At 41.9% G+C, this 17,740-nt stretch overlaps 3 protein-coding genes and 1 long non-coding RNA gene across 6 annotated transcripts; 1 reads left to right on the forward strand and 3 right to left on the reverse strand.

Moving 5' to 3' along the window:
- Nucleotides 1–522: 522 nt before the first annotated feature.
- On the reverse strand, nt 523–13,894 carry LOC125970076 (unconventional myosin-Va). Of its 3 annotated transcripts, XM_049722029.2 has the most exons (40): nt 13,410–13,894; nt 12,654–12,764; nt 12,362–12,533; nt 11,648–11,792; nt 11,424–11,580; nt 11,174–11,317; nt 11,009–11,090; nt 10,813–10,920; nt 10,626–10,732; nt 10,272–10,537; nt 10,105–10,186; nt 9,903–10,043; nt 9,593–9,718; nt 9,159–9,242; nt 8,765–8,890; nt 8,501–8,598; nt 8,344–8,430; nt 8,159–8,267; nt 7,875–8,086; nt 7,644–7,800; nt 7,294–7,533; nt 6,684–6,932; nt 6,239–6,332; nt 6,030–6,172; nt 4,803–4,898; nt 4,492–4,623; nt 4,361–4,417; nt 4,054–4,281; nt 3,900–3,967; nt 3,753–3,827; nt 3,311–3,509; nt 2,906–2,999; nt 2,509–2,646; nt 2,249–2,403; nt 2,081–2,170; nt 1,849–1,999; nt 1,507–1,789; nt 1,212–1,386; nt 1,062–1,142; nt 523–970 (listed from the first exon to the last, which is right to left on the reverse strand). In XM_049722029.2, exons 1-40 carry the CDS (start codon nt 13,434–13,436, stop codon nt 818–820), a joined length of 5,442 nt encoding a protein of 1,813 aa, XP_049577986.1. In that variant the 5' UTR covers nt 13,437–13,894; the 3' UTR covers nt 523–817. The 3 variants fall into 3 exon arrangements, with proteins under 3 accessions (XP_049577986.1, XP_068507297.1, XP_068507298.1); XM_068651196.1 differs by lacking the exon at nt 4,803–4,898 and having other exon boundaries at nt 13,410–13,893; XM_068651197.1 differs by lacking the exons at nt 11,174–11,317; nt 11,424–11,580; nt 11,648–11,792; ... (1 more) ...; nt 12,654–12,764; nt 13,410–13,894 and having other exon boundaries at nt 10,813–10,888; nt 11,009–11,027.
- LOC125970166 (uncharacterized) lies at nt 13,183–14,903 on the forward strand. Its single transcript, XR_007482027.2, has 2 exons — nt 13,183–13,364; nt 14,149–14,903. It is a non-coding gene; the product is annotated as an uncharacterized lncRNA (long non-coding RNA).
- Nucleotides 14,334–15,711, reverse strand: LOC137840398 (cAMP-regulated phosphoprotein 19-A-like). Its single transcript, XM_068651198.1, has 3 exons — nt 15,546–15,711; nt 14,997–15,116; nt 14,334–14,925 (listed from the first exon to the last, which is right to left on the reverse strand). The coding sequence occupies exons 1-3, from the start codon at nt 15,594–15,596 to the stop codon at nt 14,755–14,757; spliced, it is 342 nt and encodes a 113-aa protein (XP_068507299.1). The 5' UTR covers nt 15,597–15,711; the 3' UTR covers nt 14,334–14,754.
- A 267-nt stretch (nt 15,712–15,978) lies between these two features.
- Nucleotides 15,979–17,665, reverse strand: rsl24d1 (ribosomal L24 domain containing 1). The gene is made up of 6 exons (XM_049722170.1): nt 17,497–17,665; nt 16,910–17,023; nt 16,753–16,825; nt 16,556–16,619; nt 16,357–16,442; nt 15,979–16,251 (listed from the first exon to the last, which is right to left on the reverse strand). Exons 1-6 carry the CDS (start codon nt 17,575–17,577, stop codon nt 16,175–16,177), a joined length of 495 nt encoding a protein of 164 aa, XP_049578127.1. The 5' UTR covers nt 17,578–17,665; the 3' UTR covers nt 15,979–16,174.
- Nucleotides 17,666–17,740: the final 75 nt, after the last annotated feature.

A 17,740-nucleotide genomic window follows, 5' to 3' on the forward strand; every position in this document is an offset into this window, starting at 1 on the left:
TTCTCCTTGCTAACTTGACTTTACCGGTGGGAGCCTCTCACCTGTTGCTTCTATGACAGGAAACTCCGCCCACCTGTTTTGTGACGCAGTGCTCGTTTGTTTAAGGATCCAAAGCGCAAGAATCCGGATGCAAATTCAATAAAGTTCCTTGGGAGATTTACAGTTAGTAACAGGAAGCGTTCACGTAATTTATTCATCTCAATTCACACGAGAGAAAAAAAAAAACACTCCACTTGACGATACAGTGCTAAGTTTGTTTTCTGTTGCAGTGTCCAGGATAACTTCAGCGTGTTAAATATGCTTCAAAATAAAAACTCCAGCAATTTTGGTTTTAAGTTTTTCAATTTTTTTCATGTCTGGCAGCAGACGAGCAGATGAGTGCACAGACCTGTCTGATTACATTCATTGTGTTCATTTCCTGGATGAAAACGAGTGGATTTTATGACTTTTAAAGTTATGTTTGTAATTACAGACAAAAATAACACCACATGAGAACAAATCATCAGAATGTCAAGACTCTCATAAAAATATATATTTTTTAATGTATTGAACAATTGTGTCATATTCAACATTTCAATTATATTTCACTTTCCTTCCTTTACAAAATTATACATCCATAGTTTATTATATTATTCCTCTTGCTCCACTAAACATATACTTTTAAGTCCCCTGCATTTCCAAAAATAGTGTTTTTATATTAAACTCTATAGCCTTTCTATATGTTTATATTATTTATTTTATTGTCACGTGAATACAAAAGTTAGATACAAACTATGATGAAAACCACAGCAAATACTGTGTCTGTCAAAAGCTGTTTTTAGATGCGGTTGAGGAAGTCCAGCTTTAAGCTAATAGGGATCTGAATGGTCTCCAACGCCACAGTGGAGGGCGAGAAGGAAAGTGTGACAGAAAAAACTTTCTTGGCATCCATCATCAGTGTGGACGATTCCTCTCTGTCTTTCAAGATGTCCTATAAGGGCCAAAATGGAACAAGTTAATAATTTGAGGACTGTAAAAGAGCACTGCACTCTTGCACATGTTCGCCCATCATAACAACTCACTCTAATGGTTGCAATGAATGTGGTTGTCACGCGCTCTTCAAACTCAATCACTGGCGTGTAGAGCGTCAACACTTTAACAATCTACGATGGAGAGCACGTGATCAAAACAAAAATCACATGTGACATGTAAAACATGAACTGATGATGAACCTGTGCAGTGGTGAGGCCCGTGCACATGTTGCAGATTGCCTGAGCGTCTGCCTCAGTCTTCTTGTTGACCTGCAGCAGCTGTGCGGCCTGTACGAGAGGCTCCAACATTTCTTTGGCACCGCAGTCGGCCAGCTGTCTCTCCGCCAGCCACTCCTCCAACTGCCACACATTGTACCTGACCACAAAGGAAGCACGCAAACAGGTCAGGGTGTGTGCGACTGCGTTTAAAAAGTCAGACATTAATTGAAAACTAATTCATTGCAAAAGTCACCAGATAAAAGCAGGTGGCCACTACCTGATCTGAAGCCCTTTGCTCCATGAGCACATGTCCTTCCTGAGCAGCAGGTGGTTCAGAGTGACAGCACATATCATGTAGAACTGCTGCCGGACCACTTGTTTAATGAGGCCAGAGTCCATCCCATGTTTGATCATGGTGGCGTGCCAGAGCCCAATTTGCTGCAGGAGGACTTCCACTGTAACCGAGTCATCCTCTAGGGAACCCGAGCTCTTTTTCCTCAGACCTGTCGGTTTGGAGCCCAGAACCCCCTGGATTGTCTCGTGCTCAAACATGCTAGAAACTGTAAATGACAAACACGGTCAGGACCACTTTGGTTTGATTCACACATGTTGATGTCACCTATGAGAGGCTGCAGGGTGTCCTCCATGCTTTCAATAAGCCGACAGTAAATTTGAACGGCGAGGTCGGCAAAAACAGCCTGATACTCTGTCAGCTCAAAGTTGGTCAGGCAATGCTCGTTCTGTTTCGCTGTGTTGTGCTTCTTAAACGTCTGCAAAAAGGAGTTTTGTAGAAATAATCAAATGTGTCCTTTAGATGTTCTTAAGTCGTCTCATAATGGACTCATGCTTACATCATCTCCACTATATTGCTTCAGACAGTTAAGTAGTCGACTCGTGTTGGATAACCAGAAAGACGAGACGTCAAAATCTTTTCCTCTTCGCTATAGAAACAAAAACAACAACACATACAGTCGCTGTCGTCACATACCCCGTCACAACCTGTTTCCTTGATACTGAACCTTAATGACTCCTTTGACGCTGCAGAGCACAGAATTGAGCAACGTGCTGACTCGCTGATCATCGTTAACTCTGTCAGCGTATCGCAGACACATGAAGATGATATAAGCAGGAAGGCCAGGAAGGAAGTTGACAGCGACGCCACGGGCCTTCAGGTCTGAATAGAACAATTCCAAGCAACACAATCAGGCTTGACATTCTCACGTTTAGGTGTTCCCACAAGTCGATGTCAGTCACTCAAGCATGATTGCTTTCGTCATACCTAAAACCAGACTTTTAACGAGGCGGCCCTCTTCACCCTCTTTGTACTCCAACATTCCCTGATACTCTCTCTCCTTGCGAGGTATGCTCACTTCTTTGGCAGGAGAATTCGTCGAAATGGATGCTTTTCTTTGTTGAGCTTGACAGAAAAATCAAGAATAGAATTGAACATAGAATTGAGGGTGTCTCCACAAGAGGGCGCTAATTCCCCATTCAAACGCCAAGGAATGAGTTACAAGATGCCATTAAAAAAAATAGACAATTTCACAAAGCAATGTCGCCCTCTGTGGCCGGATGGGAGTATTGCATAAACAAAAGCTAATCATACAACTGAACGAGCATTCCACAACTGATGAGTGAACTATAACAGCCAGTGGCATTCAGTTTGATGGAATTACCTTGAAACTCTTCTACTCTGCTCTTGTACAGCTGAAGGTCTTTTTTCAGATTGACTATAGTCTTGTCTTGTTTGTCCTGTTGCTCCATGAGCTCCTGCAAATATGCAGGCATACTGGATTAGGGACAGGACAAGCACCACTTCCATACACACCTAATTGTAAAACAAAAAGAGGTGAGGAATACAAATATTTAAATAATGTTTACTTTTTATATCTTTTCATATTTGGATCACTGGCTACAACTTTTGACAGCCTCACCTAATCGTGTCTTGATCGAAATAATATGATAGTTTACGATTGTTTATTTTATTACTTTATTATATTATTTATTTTTTGAATATTTTTAATAGAGCCCTTAATTTGGATCTGATTGTGCATGTATGCTATTTTCGAGAGTAAACTCACCAGATTTTCCAGCGTGAGCCGAGTAATTTCAAGCTCCAGACCCGCTTCAATACGAGCATCTTCGGGGAGCAGCAAAGTTTGAGCCAACAGCTTCTGCTGCTGCTCTTTTTCTTGCTTGAGCGTGTTCACCTCCTCCAACAGTTTCTCATACCTCTCACCGTGCTGCCTTTCCAGCTTCTGCATTTGGCACTCCAGAACCCTGAGATTTCAAGTCACAACATCCAGTTACATGAACTGAATCGACACTGTTTGTTTCAAGTGACATACATGAGGACCGTAGCTGGCCATGCCTTTTATACAGCATAATTAATAAAAAAACAACAACAACAATAATAAATACATTAAAAAAAATAATAATAAAAGAAATAAAAAAATAACAAATACATAAATAAATAAATAAATAAATAAATAAATAAATAAATAAATAAATAAATAAATAAACCTGTTGGTCTCCTTTAAGCCTTCGTAAGCCAGCCACAGCTCTCCGTCCTCATTCAACGTATGGATGTCAGTGGGCCTGCCAGGTGAAGATCATACAGGATATGCGTTTAGTAACATTTAAATGAAGACTAGGAGAATTGTTTTTTACCTGTCAGTATCTTGGAATAAAGGAACCTCACTAAGGTTTAAATTCACACCCTCTCCGAGTGCAGAGTCCTGGAGGGGGGGAGTTAAAGATTACATCAAGATGAAAACTAATGGCAGGAATAATTAATATGTCATTTGTAGTATTTCATTGTCACCTTGTATTTCATAGCCTCTTGGCGGACTATGTGTGACTGGAGAAGAAGCACTTCCTCTTTTCGCAATTTCAACTCCTCGTTAGAAGAGTCAAGTTGCTCCAGCAGCACGTTGTATGTCGTGGAGCCGACAGCAGGGGGCAGCATTTCGCTGTTCTCACTGGTTAAAGACTTGCGCAGTTCACTCAAGTCCTGCTTCAACTTCTTATTCTCAGACTCTAGCTCTTGGCGCTGAATAAAATAATTTCATTCATGAAGTTAGTTTTCTAACCGTTGTTAAGAATGTATAAATATTCATCCAATGTTGTACCTTAAGCGATTCCAAATCCAATTCTGCTCTACCAACAGTGAGCTCCTCCTCCACATCCTTTGTTCGGAAATTCACCAACAATTAAAATAGCATCAAGAATATATGAACGACTCAAAGGATTGAGGACATACCTTGGCTTCTTCCTCTTGGGCTTCCTTCTCATCTAAGTGCCGCTGTAGCGATTGTTTGTCCCGCTCAAGTTCTCTCACTCTTCTCTGGAGCTTGAGAATGAGCGGCAGGTCTACATTGGAGGGGGTCTCATCCTATGACACAAAAAGCAGTAGTGCAACCTAAGTAGACATCGGCCAACGTCCACTTTGAGCAGTCATTGAGTTGAAAAAAAAATTCTGCCAGTTTCTTTGCGAATGATGTGACTAATCTGAAAATGGAAAAACATGATGGGTTACATAATGACAACAAATTATCTTGTTTACTACATTACCACTTTGTCCATTGAGCTGTCCTGTCCAGTAGTAGAGTCAATTATTGGATTACATTTAGGCAAGTTGCTTGTGTATTCTGTCTTCTTGCATGGACTCTGTCAATGGAAAAAGCTAGACAAAGTTACCGTATTTGCCGGTGTATTGGTCGACCTTTTTCGATCCAAAATCGACCGAAAAAAATCGACCTCGACTTATACACCGAGTCATAAAATTTAACTTCGTATTCATCGCTTCAAATGTGATGGTAACCAAGGCCGTTTCTCATGCATCTCATTGTGCGTTGCACTTAGAAAATTTGAACCGGGCGGCGTGCGCGAGTGCGCGGCCCGCTGGAAGTCGAATGAGGCTCAGCGATCTCCTCCGCGGTGCTTATAAACAGCCGATCCGCTCGGCAGGGGCTATTTTCGGCCACTCGGCGCGTGCGCACGGCCTCCCGGATGTGCCGGGCGGCGTGCGCGAGTGCGCGGCCCGCTGGAAGTCGAATGAGGCTCAGCGATCTCCTCCGCGGTGCTTATAAACAGCCGATCCGCTCGGCGGGGGCTATTTTCGGCCACTCGGCGCGTGCGCACGGCCTCCCGGATGTGCCGGGCGGCGTGCGCGAGTGCGCGGCCCGCTGGAAGTCGAATGAGGCTCAGCGATCTCCTCCGCGGTGCTTATAAACAGCCGATCCGCTCGGCGGGGGCTATTTTCGGCCACTTGGCGCGTGCGCACGGCCTCCCGGATGTGCCGGGCGGGTGCGCGAGCTCGCCGGCCGCTGGAAGTCGAATGAGGCTCCGCGATCTCCTCCGCGGTGCTTATAAAGTGCCGATCCGCTCGGCTTGGAGCTATTTCCGGCCTCCCGTTGGTGCCGGGCGGCGTGCGCGAGCTCGCCGGCCGCTGGAAGTTGAATGAGGCTCCGCGATCTCCTCCGCGGTGCTTATAAACAGCCGCATGCGCACGGCCTCCCGGAATTTGAACACATTTCGTCAATAAATTTCGCATATTGAATTTTGAAGTTTAATATAATGCAACAATTGAGCTCGACTTATACAAAGGATATATCATAAAATCGTAAATTTCCGTCGAATTTTAGGGGGTCGACTTATACACCGAGTCGACCTGTACACCGGCAAATACGGTAAGTAATTCTCGTCCATTAAAAAAAAAAAAAAACACCCATAAAAATAAATTCAAATAAATAAATTCAAATAAATAAATTCAAATAAATAAATAAATAACTGCCCCACCAGCCTACGTTGCAGTTCCTCCTTCAGGTCTTTATGCAGCTCCTGTAGGTGCAGGTGTTCACTCAGCAGGCTTTGGTACCGGGCGCGCTCTTCCGCTAACTCTTCCTGTAGTTTTTCAGTGTTTTCCACTTGGCTTTTAACCTCTGAGAACAACATTTCTAGTAATTTAGTCATTTATAAACAGAATGAAAGTTGTATTTACATTTTACCTGTTAACTGTTGTTTTTGTTCCAGGATGACCTGGTTAAGATTTTCCTTTTCATCATTCAGCAAGCCATTCTTCATGTTTAGCTCCTCTACCACCTGACAGCAAATGGAGCCGTGAATATCGAAAACTCAGATACAAAACCAAAAAATAGTAACAATAATAAATATGTCACTAAAATTTTTGTTGTTGCACAAGACAGTTTAAATCATGACCTTCATTGGCCAGCTACAAAATAAAATTAATTTGTGAATTGTCATAGTATTTTTTTTTTCATAGTAGTAAGCCCGGTTAAATGTTAATAAATGAACACATGCAACTTTTCTTCATCCAACAAAATCATAGCAAAGCCATCGCAGCAACGCAGTCAACTCAAGGGACACAAACAATGCCGGAACAAATCCATAAAGTTGTAAAGAAATAAAATATGAAAAAAGGAGGGGGCTCGCCTGTTGTGTCTGCTCCTTGTAGATGTTGTTCTGCTCTTCCAAGACTTCTTTCTCACCACGGGTGTTCTCCAGCTCCCGCTGAAGAAAGGAGAGCTGCTCCATAAGTGAAGGGAGCCTCTCTGTCTTGGCTTTGGCCTTCTGCTCGGACCTCTGAAGACTTTCTATCTCTTTGCAGTGTCGCTCTCTCTCCATATCTTGGATCTTGGCCGCGGCATTCAGCCTCTCGCTGAGCTCCCTGACGTCTTTGTGCTGCGGGGGAATGCAAGCACATGGTGTGCATGTGATGCGCTGACAACGCCCAGCGACGATGTGTCTTAAGGCAAGTTGTCTTGGTCATGTCATGGTCATCATCCACAACGTGGACTACACTAACATCAATCCATTTCCGCATTCCTAATAATTCCATGCACTTAATTGTATTAATGAGGGTAAATTAAGCTAATTCCAACATGCGTCGAGATGAATTAGTTTCATAAAAAGGACACAATACAGCTCACTTCATTAGAACTGCTGAGGTGCCTTTGAGCAAGGCATTAAAACCACGACACTGCTTGAAGCTAGCCCTGCGATCAAATAATATCTAACACATCCGGCAACACAATTCTCTCACCTGCTCGTCTAGCTTGTGTTGCAACTGCATAATTTTGTTCTCCATGCCAACATTGAGATTCTTGAGATGCGCCACAGAGCGCGCCTCAACTTTGAGCTTCTTTAATTCCCGTTTGGCCAGTATACGACGTACGCAGCACTGCAGTAGGATGATGTGTGCCCGTGCACGTCGATAACGTTGCCTGGCCAACCAACCTTTTACCCACTTTTGGATGACCAAGGCTTTTTCCTCATACAAAATCTGTTTATTGGAACAGAAATTAGTTCATGGTGAGGACAAGAAATAAAAATGAGATTTGGCGAGACCCGTTTTTACAGTGGTAACAACTTTGACTTTCTTGCTGATATTACCTTATAGTACATCTTTCTGGCTGCATACGCCCTGAAGAAACATTGAATGACAATAGATGCAGATCGCAGCTTTTGGTAGTGTCTTCTGGCCGCCCACATTCGAACATTACGTTGAATGGCGACGGCTGCTTTTGTTCTCCGCAGAAAACGAACATAACTGAAAGCAAGAGGTGAGCATTTGTCATTCGTTTCAAATTAATCCTTCTGCTGTTTTTTAATTGATCTGCTCACCGGCGTGCCTGGTGACCCCGCACGTATCTTTGAACGGTGACCGCAGACTGCTTCATCCTCAGGTATTTTTTACGGGCCAGCCAACAGCGGATGGTCTTCTGGATGCTGACGCAAGCCCTTCGGAGCCGCTCGGCACGTAATTTTTCAAAGTAGGCCACCTGGCCGGCTCTGAAGAAGATCTTGTTTTTACCAAACTGATACAGGTTCCCGTCCTGAGAAGGAAATCACAATATAGCATCATCAGTATAGACATAATTAAGAGTGATTTTATATATAATTCACACCTGGATGAGCTTTTTGAGCAGATTTTGGCACGTCTGTTTTACATCACGAAGCACATCCTTCTGCTTCATAAGGACCCAGTAACGACAGAAAAATTCCTGATAGGTCCATCTGCAACATTCATAAACATTATTTAGGTCTATTCATTCAAAATATCATTGGCTTCATTTTAAAAGAGTACTGCTACTTGGATGGGAATCCAGCTGCCGAGATTCGGATCGTTTCCAGGATGCCGCATGCTCGCAGTTGCTGCACTGCCCTCAACGGGTCCAAGCTTGATCACATAGCACATGTTACTCAATCCAGAGAGTCACACAAGTAAAAATCATCACATTCGCTTTTACCTGAACGGCACTTTTTGGTCGTTTGGTTTAATGCAGCGTACGTAGTGAGGAGTCGTTGCATTAAGAGTATCCATCAGCAAATGTAGAGACTGTCGAAACTAACACAAGTGATGAACATTCAATAAAATGAAAGATGGTTCACAAACATTACAGACATCCATTATAAATTTTATCAGATGTTTTTTTTTAAGTTTTCTTTTATTGTTACAGTAGTGAAGTGCAGTAAAAATTAAAATTGTAGCGATCAGCAGTTTCTGACCTCACCTGCAGTCCAACAGTCTTCTTGTTACCTCTCTGCAACTGACCCGATCTCTTTGTGCTGCTAGCGGGTCTGTTGGTGGAACTCGTTGCCTTGTCATTTCCCACAAACAGCTTCAGCAAAAATTCAAACTGAGAAGAAAATTGAGAAGTTGTTTATATTAGTGGCCACTAGGGGGCATTGTTTTGATTTTCCAATACAACATAAACTCCAATTTCCTCCAATAGTGCTGGCACAACAATTCCAGGGTGTGTGCACATAATAATATCGAGTTAGAATTTGCAGCTGGATTCTAATTTGAAAGGGTACTGACAACAACTTCCTGTAAATGACCGTTAAAGGAAATTCCTCTATTGTGCTGTACGCCATAGCAGCGGTTACAAATGATTTTCATTTTACCTTACTCTTTTGCAACACGCATATTTGCTCCTCATTGACTGTGTCCTTGTTTTTCTCCAAGAAACCATCACACTGGTATTCCACCTGGGCACAAAGTTGTAAAGGGAAAAATTAGCAAAAGTCATTATGCGAAAGCTCGCTGACTAACTGTGTCGCTAATTAAAGTACAAGCGAATATTGTGGTAAAAGTAAATGTTGGCATTGGCATTAAAAGTGAATGTGTTTACTCTTTCACACACACTTTTCATGAGAACGTCATCATCCACATTTCCATTTCATAATTGTTCAGCAAAGGGAAATGATGCAGTGTATGGAACATTTTTAATGATGGGAGACTCCGTTTTTCTGTTCGGTGGCAAGGCATGGATGACAGGATTCAAAGAACTTTTCAAAAAGGACACAAAATTATTTTTTAAACTGAAGCATTTTTTTACCTGATCTGCAAAGTGGTGGACGATAAAAGCACTGTTTGATAGCCTCGGTTTTTCAAAGTGAGCCTTCTGCTTCAACAGGTTGTTGTACATTTTCTGACACCAGGTACTGTCAGAACCTTTCGGCATCTACGGAAACAGGAAGAAGTCAGTGACCTATTCGCTCACTGCCTTTTACTCAAAACAACATGTAGGCTCAGCCTGTGTGAAAGTTGTGATAAAGCTTCATCTGGATCATTCCTACAAAAAAAAACTGAGATGTGTGAATTCTAACCAAATTGGTTCTATCAAGAAAAAAAATATCTCCACCTACTTTGCACTCCTCATCCAGAAGGTCCAGGATACCCAATTTTGCCTCGATGAGATTGATGCATGGCTGGTTGTCATAGAAATCAATCAGTGTCCATGGAATCTCTTCTTTCATGTACTCTTCTTGCTCCAGTTTGAAGACATGCTGGAATCATAAATGGCAACGTTATGACCAAAAAAAGCATGTAGACCAACAACAATCATACCAGGTTGAATTGCTGCTGGAGCTTCTCATTGGCATAGTTGATACAAAATTGTTCAAAGCTATTGGTGTCAAATGTTTCAAACCTGGAGAAAGAAAAAATGGAAAAAGCAAAATAAAGGCCCAAATATTATCGCAAAAATAAAACAGAGAAGGATGATAAGAACATACCCATAAATGTCCAGAACGCCAATGAACGAGTGTTGCTTAATTGCCGATTTGAGCACATTATTTATACAGCCAACAATCCAGCTGAAGAGTCGAGCATAAATGTGCTTGGCGAGGGCGTCTCGGCCGTTGACCGCATTGCTCTTGGAGAGGCTCTTGACGTACGTTTCCGTGGTCGTTTGGAGTTTTCTGTGGCAGAGCCAGTGGGCCATTTCACCACGGGGCACGTCCATCAACTCACAGAACACCAGCAAATGGAAATCGTTTGTCTGAAAGTAAACAAAGCACCGGCGCCCTCTTGGTATCACACTAACCAAAATAAACCCTCCAGCCACCCTCTCGTGTTTTTCCGTTTACCGAAATGCTGCTTCTGTCCCCTGAATGGTTGATCACCTCCACATTGCTGAGATGAAGAATAGCTGCCAGAATCTGGTAAATTTCCATCTGATGGCTTTCACCGATTCCTAAAAAGAACAGTGGAAACGTGGACATAAATATAATAATATATTATGACTGAGAAAATATTGATTTTGAAAAGACTCACCTAATAGTGAAAAAGCTCTCCTTGTGTTGCCTAAATCTTTGACATCATCCACTCCATCAATGACTGGATTGTGACCCTGGTTAGTGTAGTGGAAATCATCAGCATCACCTTGACGCGGTACACAAATCAGTCACAAGCTCTTAAGGATCCATTTATGAATCTTAACCAAGACAAGATGTTTCTAAAATGCGTTTACCTAATTTGAAGCTTTTAAATTCTGGTAAATGTGAGGAGGCACAAAGCTGATAAAATATATGATAGTTCCTTTCTCCATAAGCCTGAAGGAAAATCAGACACACATTTACATCACGAGAAAGAGAACATACAGATTTGATCATGCTAAAGTGAGCATTTTATGAACCTGAAAAACAACTCTGGATTTTTCCAGTAAATACGTCCTCATGTGAGCCCCAATGATGCGTTGCTTTTTATCGAACCCGATTTCAATGTACTTCCCGAAGCGACTGCTGTTGTCATTCCTCGTCGTTTTGGCGTTCCCAAGAGCCTAAACGTAATATCGCACATGAAATAACATTCACGACCGGACACCAGAACACACTTATATAACGCTTATTGGAGCTCTATCTGTATTCTGTGAGGTTAAACATCACCTCCATGATGGGATTGGAGGCCAACACTCTCTCCTCGATATCCGCCTCACCGGAGGAGCCGCTGACCGTAGCAAAGTAACGCATGGCATACTTAGCAGAGACGGTTTTGCCGGCTCCTGACTCACCGCTAACAATTATGGACTGGTTCTGTTGATCGCTGCAGAAAGATACGAGACGCATAAGCAATACGAATACAAAGTCCAGCGATTCAATTTGAAGAACACCTGGCCATCTGCTTGTATGCTTCCTCGGCCACTGCGAATATGTGGGGGTCCATGTCGGCCATGTCTTGCCCACGGTAGGCGTGGATGATGTCGGCTTCATAGATGGGCAGACTCTCATATGGATTGACGGCAACAAGAACAATGCCTGTTGATTGCAACAAAGACCTCAGTAGAGCAAGCAAAAACGTGTACAGTACAACTCTAATACCGTATTTTCTGGACTATAAGGCGCACTTTCAATGAATGGCCCATTTTAAAACTTTGTACTTATATATGACACACCGGACTATAAGGTGCACCATTAATGCATCATGTCAGATTTTTAATCCAAATCAAATCATTCTCCAATTTATCTTTTTTATTTCAACTTCAGACGCAACAAATTACTTTATAATCACAAAATAATGATCCATAGTCTTTTTGATTCATGATTCATAGTCTTCAGCGGGCCACTTATGATTAATTTCATGACACAATGCTTCGGGCCAGTTTAAATTTCGGAATTTGGTCCATATATAAGGCGCACCGGACTATAAGGCGCACCGTCGGCTTTTGAGAACATTTTAAATGCGCCTTATAGTCCGGAAAATACGGTAATCTTGTGTGTGTTCCTTTGAGAGCGCACAGTAATAATCATCATCATCCAGATGAAGTCAGAGCACGACTCCAAAGTCTACCCAGATAGTGTGAGTCAAACAAGATGACGCTCATTACCACAGTACGTGTAAATCAACTTGGAGTCGATGAAGCGCACTTTGATGTTATGTAAGACGGCCGGTTCATTCAGGTAGCTAAGAGCCGTGAGGTCATTTTCCCCCACCAGGATGTTGGGGTTCCTCAAAGGTGGAAGGTTGTTTGTTCGGGGGTCTAGTTTATATTCCACCTCCTATATCAACACAAGACACAGTTAGAGGCAAGTCAGAACTAAAAACAGTTTGACTTGCCCCACCTGCATGTACCAACTCGGCCCAAATTCCTTCAAACACTCATTCCGGCCGTGACTTACAGTGCCATCATCCAGCAGGAGAAATAACGTCTGGTTGCCAGGAGCATAATCTTTGAGTAGCTTTGCTGATTTCCACACTTCCACGGAATCCGGGAGCCATACACGGGCATGCTGGTGGACAAGTTTAAGAGAAATCAAGTCACAACCATCCAACCTTAATTCCAGTTGCAAAGAGTATTTGTTCCTATGGAAAATTGTTATGTAGCCTCAGTCAAAACATATCTACGTTATTACTAGTAGGAGGCGCCAAAATTATACACACTCCGTACAGTAAAATTATATTGAAACCTCATCTTGTGGTGAGAGCACTGGCAAAATACATAAATCTCCCCAAAAAGTCTGCTAGAAAGGATAAGGAAGGGGAAATGGTCTGTGGTCACCACATTAATTGTCTTACAAACCGTCTCTCATTTGAATTTTCAAGTCTGGTTCCATTTACACATCAGCAAGTGGAACTGATTCACAATCGATTGCTGCTTAACCAAAGGTGTTCCCTTTACTTTTTTTCGAAGTATTTTTTGCACCGTTCGTAACCTCGAAACATGCCATTGCTGTCGTAAACAGAGGACTCGCTGAACTACCCACTTGAAATGAGATCAGACATTCCATAGAAGTTATTCTAAGCGTCTGACAGATAAAAATAAAGCCAAGAAGAATTTAATAGCTCCGAATACGTTTACGAGACGTGGGGTTTCGAGCAAAGCACACTTGGTGAGTAAAAATGGTTGACTGATAAATTTAGAAATGTAAGCTTACCTTGGTGTAAAGCTCCGGACCTGCCATAACGTGCAGTGAAAGTTAAAAGCCAAACTGTCACAACTTCTTTCCGAGCCGCACAGCAGACTTCACCGTCAAGGTAGCCTCCACCTTGCATTCACTTCAAAGTGCTTGGAAATGGAAAGAAGCAGGGCGGGCAGCGGGCTAAACCCGAGATTGGAACGGTGACCTCAGTGAAGTAGAAATGTATCTATTTCAAACGCAAGACAGTAAAAAGTAATTTCATCAATTACGGCCAAAGAAGCTTGAAGTAACGATTACCGTGCACGGTAGGCAGTTTTGCGTCAGGTCACGGGTCAATTTAGACTATTTTAAAGTTTGAACTCAAAGGAAAGTACTGTACGTTATGCATGAATTCCACTATCGGGGAGGTAGAGACGCGATTTCGCGCAAGTGCAGTCAGAGCTGTGGAATTCAGTATTATTGACTCCGAATCAGATTCTGAGCTTGAGGCTAAAAACACAGGTTAACAACGTTGCACACTTCAACGCTACTAGAGCGCCTCATGGTGGCCGAAAGGGAAACTCAACATTGTGCCAAAATAGGACCTGAAAGTCTAAAAAGTAAACAGAAGTGTCAAATGTTGTAATAAGGTTTGATTTACCAAATATGAAAGGATACATTTTGGAATAAATTTTACAGTTAACTTGTTCTCACAATAATTTCAGGTACACTTTACGTACTAACAGTTGTTTGTTCTGCCCTTGATTTACCTAAGAAAATGCATGTGGATGAGACCAACATGAGGTCGAATGAGTGGGTCCCTATGAAAGAAGCATTTCAAAGATCTGGAGTGGCCGAGCCAGTCTCCAGACCTCAACTCCAGAGGAATTAATAAACCTATGTTGCCCAGCAACAGCCCAAAAACATCACTAAACCAACCAATAAATCAACAAATAGGAATATTGTGCAAAAAATATTTTATTTACAAAACAAAAGGCACAGAGTGCACATGCACACCTTCCTTCAATAAAATCCAAACCGACTCAAGTCAAACTCCAAGATGACTCAAGCGAATCTGACATCAAATATTGCTAAAGAAATACAGTTTACTTCAATTAAGGCCATTTGGGAAGTTGGGTGATCCGGAGACCACGCTTCAAGTTTTCGCAGACCATTGTCAACAAAACCCATTAACAATTGTATGCAACCGGTCTGTGAGTACTTTGAAAGAATGACTATTATATAAGCATGAGGAAAAACATTTGATGAATAAAACAGAAGGATGACTCCACATGAGGATTTGTCCTTAAACAATTCAACTGAGGCACATATCTGAAAGCAGGAATGTTTCACTTATAGGTGGGAATGATAATAAAGCTGTTCAGCTAGCCAGTTTGCTTGTCACAATGGTGGTCTTCCTCTGAGGCAGGTCCTGAGGCGTTGGGATGTGACCGCCGGTGATCTCGGACTCCTCCGTCAGGGCTGAAGCCAACTGCTTTTTCTTTATTTTGTCCTGGGCCATGTTGTAGTCTCCAGAATCAAAATACTTGGGCTGTGTGAACAAAAACAAGGATCTTAAAATGTTGATTTAATGAGATAGAGGGCTGTAATTGCGATAGTAACCCCTTTCTGAAGTCTTTTTCTCAGGAAATCCGATCCTCCGGGTTTGGCTCCAAGACTGCCGTACATGGCTTTCAATTTGGCCTCTGCTTTCTCTGGACTAACAACTGTATCATCCATTTCCTGTCGAAACCAAGTATAAAGTCAAACTTTTACACCGATGGTAAAATGAAGAGAAGTTCAAACCAAAATCTATAACAGAAAGATCTAAAGGCGACAACAATTCTGGCAAGTGTTTGCAATTACTTTTCAAAATTGCAAACATTTCTTCGAGGAAATGCGTTTTAACCTGCCAAGCACATTCGACACGCAGCATTTGGAACAATAACGGACACCACCATTTATGAATGGCAAGTGGTACACGTAGCATCACGGTGAAATTGTTTCCACATGTATTTTTTTTTTTTTTTTAATATAAAGTTGCCAGCTAACTGATTTGACTAACTTGGCAATAGCATCCCTTTGGTTGCACTAGCCGTGAAAGCCCAACTACGTAGGCCTAAACACCATACCCTGATCAAATATTTTATTTAACCAAAACAAAAATATTACCTGTTCTTCCAATGCTTTCGTTCCTTCGGCCTCGTCGGACATTGTGCTCATTGTAAAAGCTAGACGTTGGACCCTGAGTAGGCGGAAGTGTCCCTTTACTACAGCAGTAGCAAGAGAAGCAAGCGCCTTATGTGCTCTGACGCCTGCTGGGCTGCAAGGTTACGCAATCGATCCCAGATACTCCAATAACCCGAGCGTCCATCGTTTGATCTTGTCTATCGACCCGTTAATTAAATTGAACTGCCCGATAAGAACTAGTGGAATAAAATAAAATTGTTAGCATCACGTCAACATAGTGATGGGGTCTAAAACTGAATTGTAATGCGTGGAAACATTTGTAATTTCTGCCTTTAAGAATATGTGCAGTAGTAGAATGTGACCATCATCATGACAACTGTTAAACACACAAAAACAAATGAAACAGCACCAATGCTTTTTTTTTTTACAATGAAAAGTGTTTATTCTGTCGTTTGATGTCTTTTCTGCAATTAAGTTATGGTAATGTTATGCAAAGGGTAGAATGAACTAACGCATACACATAAGAGCGAGTGTACAGCACTTAAAAGTGAATCCAAGGCAGGAAGCATTTCTTTTGTAGAAATAATTGTAGTCACACAAAACCAGCACATTTAAATGTCCTCTTCTCCCATCTCCACATCCTCTTGTAATTTCTGCATCATTTTCTCCTCCATTTGTTTGGGTTTTCCTGTAAAGACAAACAAAAGATTTGTCTCAATTTGACTAAATACAACAGCGAGTCAATCTGGGATTCATCCCAAAAGAGTTTTCAATATTTCAACTGAAAATGTACCTGCGTGTGGAGCTTTGATGAGGTGAATATTCTTCTTCACTTCCTTGATGACCTCTTCCTTTTCCAATTCTTTGCCCTTCTTTAATCTGAAAAGTGGAGAGAACACGCAATGCTCGATTTCATTTTAACTTGGATAGGAAAAGTACAAAGGAGAAGTCAGATAAATGACATTAACGTCTGACAATTAACAAGTGCCCACCTGTTCATGATGTATCTGGCCTGCCGTTTTCGTTTTATTTCTTCCACCTTCTTTATTGCTTCCACTGTAAAATGGACACACAAATGTTAATTGGCACAGATAAAATATTCTTGTCCAATCCAACAGAAAAGCTCTAGCAAAAATGAAGCAAGAATGTGTCAGTTATTCAAAATTTTCTTCCCAAAAAAGTGCCATACCTGTCTTATCCCATATCTCCCGGTTATATTTAACAGGAGTATTTCTGCGTTTCTCAAACTCCAAACAGTTATCCTGAAAAACACACACAATGGATGATGAAAGAATCATACTACACTTACACAGTATTTTTTATTTATTTTTTTAATACTAACTTACCACTGTCAATTCCTTTCCAGTTGCCTTACGGAATGCTTTGGTCCATCTGGTCTTTCTGGGGTTACGCTTCTTCTTGAAATTCCTGTGGCATTTTGATTTGCAGAATCTGAAGGTCTAAAATTGAGTGCGGGGGAAACAGTCAGAAAAAAAACACTTATTTTAGGAGCATAAATATCATAGTGAAGCTACTCTTATGGTTTTTACATGGTTTTGATATTATTTGGGTGTGATTTTGCTGCAGTAACGTTAAGCTGTCAGGGTAAGTTCCACTAGTTAACCTTTAGGAGGCGCTCACTCCACGCGAAATGCCAATACGCAAGTAGCTTCCGTTTGTTAAGTGCCTGGGCAGCATCAAAACAATACCGTGGCAAGAGCTAAGGTTAACAGCCCACAAGAAATCTACATTAAGACAGGTCCAAATCAATGTCCTCCTTATCGGTCTTTTTTATGTTTGTTTTCGCTCAAATTTAGAACAGAATGTTCCGTCACTCTCATCCACGTGAACACGTTAGCATTAGCCCACCACAGACGACGGACAGAACGTTCAAACGCTAAATTGATTTTTGAAGAACAAAAATGTGACATACCTTGCAGTCATTCCGCACAAACATAACTCCATGTCCTGGGTACACCGGACCCGAGCAGAAATAACACTTTTCGATGCGCATCTTCACGCCAGATGTGCTGCGTGCTACGCGTGACAAGAAGAAGACCGGACACTTCTTTCTACTTCCGCTTTGGCAGTCACTGAAAGTGTTGATGCTAAAATGTACTGCTCCCTGCTGGACATATTTCGCTCAACAACTGTTAATCACACCGAGACAGACAGAT

This window comes from Syngnathus scovelli, chromosome 6, assembly GCF_024217435.2.
Source record: "Syngnathus scovelli strain Florida chromosome 6, RoL_Ssco_1.2, whole genome shotgun sequence".
In the NCBI taxonomy this organism is placed as follows: domain Eukaryota; kingdom Metazoa; phylum Chordata; class Actinopteri; order Syngnathiformes; family Syngnathidae; genus Syngnathus; species Syngnathus scovelli.